The following is an 8,468-nucleotide window of genomic DNA, read 5'->3' as shown; positions in this document are numbered from 1 at the left end:
AAGGTGAAATAACATTTTTTTAAAAGTAATAAAAACCAACAAGAAATTTGTGGAGTTGAAAAAGGAGTTTTAATGACTCCAACCTAAGTGTATGTAAACGTCCGACTTCAACTGTATAAAACACACCTGTTCCGTAGTGGCAGAGGCTCCGGTAAATGCCATGTAATAATCAGATGCCCCTGTGTCTCAGAGGGAACTCGAAGTACCACTACTATGGTCTTCGTATCAAGGCCACCTCCTCTCTGCTCCGTCTGATAGACGACCAGCAGCACCTCGCTTTGAGACAGCAACCCTTCTCTCAGAAACACAGGTAGGGGGGTGTCTCTCTCTTCCTGTCTCTCTGTCTCTTCCTCTCTCTTTCTGTCTCTCTCTCTTTCTGTCTCTCTCTCTCTCTCTCTTCCTGTCTCTCTCTTGCTCTCTCTCTTCCTGTCTCGCTCTCTCTCTTCCTGTCTCCCTCTCTCTCTCTTCCTGTCTCCCTCTCTCTCTCTTCTTGTCTCCCTCTCTCTCTCTTCCTGTCTCTCTGTCTCTTTCCTGTCTCTTCCTGTCTCTCTCTCTCTTTTGACAGCTGTTCTGTCCAATAGGGTAAAGCCGGTTCTGAAGGTGGAGGGCATGTCCAATGGGATGTCTCTGGGGGCGGGGCAGCAGCAGGGGGCAGGGCTCAGTGACATCTCAGCTCAAGTGCAACAATACCAGCAGTTCCTGGGTGAGTGGACAGGGACGAGGTACACACACACACACACACACACACACACACACACACACACACACACACACACACACACAGAGGAGTGGAATAGCCTATCATCTGTCAGACAGCTCGAGAGCTATCTAAAATATGGTACTGGGGGGTAACGTGCTGGGGGTAACGTGCTGGGGTGTGACGTGCTGGGGTGTGACGTGCTGGGGGTGACGTGCTGGGGGTGACGTGCTGGGGGGTGACGTGCTGGGGGTAACGTGCTGGGGTGTGACGTGCTGGGGTGTGACGTGCTGGGGGTGACGTGCTGGGGGTGACGTGCTGGGGTGTGACGTGCTGGGGGTGACGTGCTGGGGGGTGACGTGCTGGGGTGTGACGTGCTGGGGTGTGACGTGCTGGGGTGTGACGTGCTGGGGGGTGACGTGCTGGGGGGTGACGTGCTGGGGGTGACGTGCTGGACTTTAGTCAACGCAGGCAGGCTGTCAGCAAGTCACACACCACTTTGCACTAAAATTGTTTGAAACCGGTCCGTGGGGTGACGCACAATTGGCCTAGCGTCGCCCGGGTTAGGGAGGGCGTGGTCGGTAGGGGTGTCCTTGTCTCATCGCGCACCAGCGACTCCTGTGGCGGGCTGGGTGCAGTGTGCGCTAGCCAAGGTGGCCAGGTGCACGGTGTTTCCTCCGGCGCATTGGTGCGGCTGGCTTCCGGGTTGGATGCGCACTGTGTTAAGAAGCAGTGGTTGGGTTGTGTATCGGAGGACGCATGACTTTCAACCTTCGTCTCTCCCGAGCCCGTCTCTCCCGAGCCCGTACGGGAGTTGTAGCGATGAGACAAGATAGTAGCTACAACAACAATTGGATACCACAAAATTGGGGAGAAAAAGGGGTAAAATTTAAAATATAAAATAAAAAAGATTTGTTTGAAACCTGAATGTTTTACTTTACTTCAAACAAAGAGGCATGTCTTGCCTTTCTTCAAAGTAGCCTTGTCAAAATTATTCTATAGAAATGTGGAGGCAATTATTTTATAGAGACTCCCTGATGCCGTTAACCAGCATTTCTCTCCTGTTCTATTGATGTTCACCCCAACTTTCTTCTGTTGCCCAGAAGTCAAAGCCATCATCCTAGTTGTATTATCATCCCATCCTAGTCGTATTATCATCCCATCCTAGTCGTATTATCATCCCATCCTAGTCGTATCATCATCCCATCCTAGTCTTATCTTCATCCCATCCTAGTCGTATCATCATCCCATCCTAGTCGTATCATCATCCCATCCTAGTCGTATCTTCATCCCATCCTAGTCGTATCTTCATCCCATCCTAGTCGTATCTTCATCCCATCCTAGTCGTATCATCATCCCATCCTAGTCGTATCATCATCCCATCCTAGTCGTATCATCATCCCATCCTAGTCGTATCATCATCCCATCCTAGTCGTATCATCATCCCATCCTAGTCGTATCATCATCCCATCCTAGTCGTATCATCATCCCATCCTAGTCGTATCATCATCCCATCCTAGTCGTGTTATCATCCCATCCTAGTCGTATTATCATCCCATCCTAGTCGTATCTTCATCCTAGTCGTATCATCATCCCATCCTAGTCGTATCATCATCCCATCCTAGTCGTATCATCATCCCATCCTAGTCGTATCATCATCCCATCCTAGTCGTATCATCATCCCATCCTAGTCGTATCATCATCCCATCCTAGTCGTGTTATCATCCCATCCTAGTCGTATTATCATCCCATCCTAGTCGTATCTTCATCCCATCCTAGTCGTATCTTCATCCTAGTCGTATCATCATCCCATCCTAGTCGTATCATCATCCCATCCTAGTCGTATCATCATCCCATCCTAGTCGTATCATCATCCCATCCTAGTCGTATCATCATCCCATCCTAGTCGTATCATCATCCCATCCTAGTCGTGTTATCATCCCATCCTAGTCGTATTATCATCCCATCCTAGTCGTATCTTCATCCTAGTCGTATCATCATCCCATCCTAGTCGTATCATCATCCCATCCTAGTCGTATCATCATCCCATCCTAGTCGTGTTATCATCCCATCCTAGTCGTATCTTCATCCTAGTCGTATCATCATCCCATCCTAGCCGTATTATCATCCCATCCTAGTCGTATTATCATCCCATCCTAGCCGTATTATCATCCCATCCTAGTCGTATTATCATCCCATCCTAGTCGTATTATCATCCCATCCTAGTCGTATCATCATCCCATCCTAGCCGTATTATCATCCCATCCTAGTCGTATCATCATCCCATCCTAGTCGTATCATCATCCCATCCTAGCCGTATTATCATCCCATCCTAGTCGTGTTATCATCCCATCCTAGTCGTGTTATCATCCCATCCTAGTCGTATTATCATCCCATCCTAGTCGTATTATCATCCCATCCTAGTCGTATTATCATCCCATCCTAGTTGTGTTATCATCCCATCCTAGTCGTGTTATCATCCCATCCTAGTCGTATTATCATCCTAGTTGCTATTAGATTTCTCCTCCTAGTTGCTAACACATATGGAACGGCTGGTATCAGGTGCTCTGTTTAGAATGGTGTTTTCTGCTAATAGTGTTTTACAAATGATGTTTTATGATCTGCTTCATTACAGGAGTTGTCCAATTAGAGGCGAGAGCCTTTTGACTGGACGATGACAGGCCTGCTAGTGTTGCGTGTTTCCATTAACATGTCAGGTCTTTGTATGTATAGTATCTTCTGCTGGTCATTTTACTGTTCAACCGTTTGTCGACCAGTTAACGAGGGTCGGTTAGTCGGCAGAAAATGTACCGAAATGTGCATCACGCACACGCACACGCACACACACACACACGTAGTAACAAGAATGTCTCCGTATGTAAATAATGGCAGAAACAATGCTAGGAATCATACTAAACCAATGTGAAGCACACAGATCAACACATTGTAAATCATGGACATGTAATTCCACACATAATAACACAGCAATGTGACCGTTGTTGTTGTCCAGACGCGTCGCGGGCGCTGCCTGAGTTCCCAGAGTTGGATCTGCAGGACAGACCTCTTCCTGATGGGATCGTTCCAGAACACATCACAGCCTTCCAACAGCTCTACAGGGAACACTGTGAGGTAAACGGTCTAAAACGCACTGCTGGCAGTCTTATGAAGTGTTGTGCCTACTATGTCTGTCTTGATTCCACTAACGATAACGATGATGAGTTGAGATGAAGAATCAGGTGTTTTAGTTCCAGGACCAGGGTTGGTAAACAGTGTGTTAGTCTATTGTAGTGTAATGAAAATGTATGACAATCTTGTGTAGTGTTTATGTCTGTCTAATGTCGTGCTTTGTCAGTCTAATGTCGTGCTTTGTCAGTCTAATGTATTGCTATCTCTGTCTAATGTATTGCTATCTCTGTCTAATGTAGTGCTATCTCTGTCTAATGTAGTGCTATCTCTGTCTAATGTAGTGCTATCTCTGTCTAATGTAGTGCTATCTCTGTCTAATGTAGTGCTATCTCTGTCTAATGTAGTGCTATCTCTGTCTAATGTAGTGCTATCTCTGTCTAATGTATTGCTATCTCTGTCTAATGTAGTGCTATCTCTGTCTAATGTAGTGCTTTGTCCAATGTAGGTCTATGTCCAGTTTTGTGGGTCAAATGTCATGTTATGACTTTCTATCTTCCATGTCTGTTAAAATACTATGTCAGACAAATGTAGTGTTTTATCATTCTTACGTAGTGCTATGTCAGTCTACAGGTGGGCTATGTCAGTCTACAGGTGGGCTGTCAGTCTACAGGTGTGCTATGTCAGTCTACAGGTGTGCTATGTCAGTCTACAGGTGTGCTATGTCAGTCTAATGTAGTGTAATGTCAGACAAATGTAGTGTTTTATCATTCTTACGTAGTGTTTTATCATTCTTACGTAGTGCTATGTCATGTCTGTGCAGGCCATTCTGGATGTGATGGTGAACCTGCAGTTCACTCTGGTGGAGACGCTGTGGAAAACCTTCTGGAGGTTCAGCGAGAGCATCGACGCAGACACACTCAGCGTGTGAGTGAAACACACACGTTCTACATGTCACACATTACAACACACAAAATCTAACTGTGTGTGTGTGTGTGTGTGTGTGTGTGTGTGTGTGTGTGTGTGTGTGTGTGTGTGTGTGTGTGTGTGTGTGTGTGTGTGTGTGTGTGTGTGTGTGTGTGTGTGTGTGTGTGTGTGTGTGTGTGTCTCCAGTCACGGTGAGTCAGAGGAGCGTCTACCTAAGTGGTACCTGGTGGTGCTGTGTAAGTACCAGCCAGTTGTTCACTGGACCAGAGACTGTGACAACACACTGTACCAGACCCTGGTGGAGATCCTCATCCCCGACGTATTACGACCCATCCCCAGTGAGTTATGACGTTAGAGCTACACAACATGACGTTAGAGCTACACAACATGACGTTAGAGCTACACAACATGACGTTAGAGCTACACAACATGACGTTAGAGCTACACAACATGACGTTAGAGCTACACAACATGACGTTAGAGCTACACAACATGACGTTAGAGCTACACAACATGACGTTAGAGCTACACAACATGACGTTAGAGCTACACAACATGACGTGACGTTAGAGCTACACAACATGACGTTAGAGCTACACAACATGACGTTAGAGCTACACAACATGACGTTAGAGCTACACAACATGACGTTAGAGCTACACAACATGACGTTAGAGCTACACAACATGACGTTAGAGCTACACAACATGACGTTAGAGCTACACAACATGACGTTAGAGCTACACAACATGACGTTAGAGCTACACAACATGACGTTAGAGCTACACACAACATGACGTTAGAGCTACACAACATGACGTTAGAGCTACACAACATGACGTTAGAGCTACACAACATGACGTTAGAGCTACACAACATGACGTTAGAGCTACACAACATGACGTTAGAGCTACACAACATGACGTTAGAGCTACACACAACATGACGTTAGAGCTACACAACATGACGTTAGAGCTACACAACATGACGTTAGAGCTACACAACATGACGTTAGAGCTACACAACATGACGTTAGAGCTACACAACATGACGTTAGAGCTACACAACATGACGTTAGGTCTACACAACATGACGTTAGGTCTACACAACATGACGTTAGGTCTACACAACATGACGTTAGAGCTACACAACATGACGTTAGAGCTACACAACATGACGTTAGGTCTACACAACATGACATTAGAGCTACATGCCATTAGATCTACACAACATGACGTTAGGTCTACACAACATGACATTAGAGCTACATGCCATTAGAGCTACACAACATGACGTTAAGTCTACACAACATGACGTTAGAGCTACACAACATGACGTTAGAGCTACACAACATGACGTTAGAGCTACACAACATGACGTTAAGTCTACACAACATGACATTAGAGCTACACAACATGACATTAGGTCTACATGCCATTAGAGCTACACAACATGACATTAGAGCTACACAACATGACATTAGGTCTACATGCCATTAGAGCTACACAACATGACATTAGGTCTACATGCCATTAGAGCTACACAACATGACGTTAGGTCTACACAACATGACGTTAGGTCTACACAACATGACATTAGAGCTACATGCCATTAGAGCTACACAACATGACATTAGAGCCACACAACATGACATTAGAGCTACACAACATGACATTAGGTCTACATGCCATTAGAGCTACACAACATGACGTTAGGTCTACACAACATGACAGAGCTACATGCCATTAGAGCTACACAACATGACGTTAGGTCTACACAACATGACATTAGAGCTACACAACATGACGTTAGAGCTACACAACATGACATTAGAGCTACACAACATGACGTTAGGTCTACACAACATGACATTAGAGCTACACAACATGACATTAGGTCTACATGCCATTAGAGCTACACAACATGACGTTAGGTCTACATGACATTAGAGCTACACAACATGACATTAGGTCTACATGCCATTAGAGCTACACAACATGACGTTAGGTCTACATGCCATTAGAGCTACACAACATGACATTAGGTCTACATGCCATTAGAGCTACACAACATGACTTTAGAGCTACACAACATGACGTTAGGTCTACACAACATGACATTAGAGCTACACAACATGACGTTAGAGCTACACAACATGACATTAGAGCTACACAACATGACGTTAGGTCTACACAACATGACATTAGAGCTACACAACATGACGTTAGGTCTACACAACATGACATTAGAGCTACACAACATGACATTAGGTCTACATGCCATTAGAGCTACACAACATGACATTAGAGCTACACAACATGACATTAGAGCCACACAACATGACATTAGGTCTACATGCCATTAGAGCTACACAACATGACGTTAGAGCTACACAACATGACGTTAGAGCTACACAACATGACATTAGAGCTACACAACATGACATTAGGTCTACATGCCATTAGAGCTACACAACATGACGTTAGAGCTACACAACATGACGTTAGAGCTACACAACATGACATTAGAGCTACACAACATGACATTAGAGCCACACAACATGACATTAGAGCTACATAACACTAAATGACAGCACATGTAATGTCTTCTAAAACATATGACTAGCTACGTTTCTCGCTCATCTCCCTCCCTCTCCATCTCTCTCTCTCTGTCAGGTGCCTTAACTCAAGCCATCCGTAACTTTGCCAAGAGTCTAGAGAGCTGGCTGACAAGCGCCATGATGAACATACCAGAGGAGATGGTCCGCATGAAGGTGTGATCTCACACACACACACACACACACACACACACACACACACACACACACACACACACACACACACACACACACACACACACACACACACACACACACACACACACACACACACACACACACACACAATACAAACACTCTTCCACAAAACTACATTACCTCTCCCTCCTCCCCTCCTCTCTCCCCCTCCTCCCCTCCTCTCTCCCGTCTCTCTCTCCTCCCCTCCTCTCTCCCCCTCCACCCCACCTCTCTCCCCCTCCTCCCCTCCTCTCTCCCGTCTCCCCCTCCTCTCTCCCGTCTCTCCCTCCTCCCTCCCGTCTCTCCCTCCTCCCCTCCTCTCTCCCGTCTCCCCTCCTCTCTCCCGTCTCCCCCTCCTCTCTCCGTCTCCCCCTCCTCCCCTCCTCTCTCCCGTCTCCCCCTCCTCCCCTCCTCTCTCCCGTCTCCCACTCCTCCCCCTCCTCCTCTCCCACTCCTCCCCCTCCTTCCCTCCCGTCTCCCCCTCTTCCTCCTCTCTCCCGTCTCCCTTTCCTCCCCTCCAGGTGATGTGTGCGGGGGCGTTTGCCCAGACGCTGCGTCGCTACACCAGTCTAAACCACCTGGCCCAGGCAGCCAGGGCCGTCCTCCAGAACACCGCCCAGATCAATCAGATGCTGAGTGACCTCAACAGAGTTGACTTCACTAACGTGCAGGTACGTCTGTCTGGATACCTTCTAACCACTACCTCTCTCTCTGTCTGGATACCTTCTAACCACTACCTCTCTCTGTCTGGATACCTTCTAACCACTACCTCCCTCTGTCTGGATACCTTCTAACCACTACCTCTATCTCTCTGTCTGGATACCTTCTAACCACTACCTCTCTCTCTCTGTCTGGATACCTTCTAACCACTACCTCTCTCTCTCTGTCTGGATACCTTCTAACCACTACCTCTCTCTCTCTGTCTGG

General features: G+C 46.7%; 1 protein-coding gene across 2 annotated transcripts in view; it reads left to right on the top strand.

The window, feature by feature from the left end:
- Window positions 1–8,468, top strand: part of LOC124021124 (MHC class II regulatory factor RFX1-like) — a 33,454-nt gene that overhangs the window by 19,516 nt on the left and 5,470 nt on the right. For both annotated transcript variants that reach the window (XM_046336453.1, XM_046336454.1), the window contains 7 exons: window positions 191–310; window positions 582–703; window positions 3,708–3,826; window positions 4,644–4,747; window positions 4,934–5,085; window positions 7,423–7,520; window positions 8,063–8,212. In XM_046336453.1, coding sequence (XP_046192409.1) covers window positions 191–310; window positions 582–703; window positions 3,708–3,826; window positions 4,644–4,747; window positions 4,934–5,085; window positions 7,423–7,520; window positions 8,063–8,212 — 865 coding nt within the window. The remainder of the gene's footprint in view (window positions 1–190; window positions 311–581; window positions 704–3,707; window positions 3,827–4,643; window positions 4,748–4,933; window positions 5,086–7,422; window positions 7,521–8,062; window positions 8,213–8,468) is intronic.

The sequence above is a fragment of the Oncorhynchus gorbuscha genome, unplaced genomic scaffold, assembly GCF_021184085.1.
Source record: "Oncorhynchus gorbuscha isolate QuinsamMale2020 ecotype Even-year unplaced genomic scaffold, OgorEven_v1.0 Un_scaffold_1058, whole genome shotgun sequence".
NCBI lineage: Eukaryota > Metazoa > Chordata > Actinopteri > Salmoniformes > Salmonidae > Oncorhynchus > Oncorhynchus gorbuscha.
This window is presented reverse-complemented; position numbering and strand designations above follow the sequence as displayed.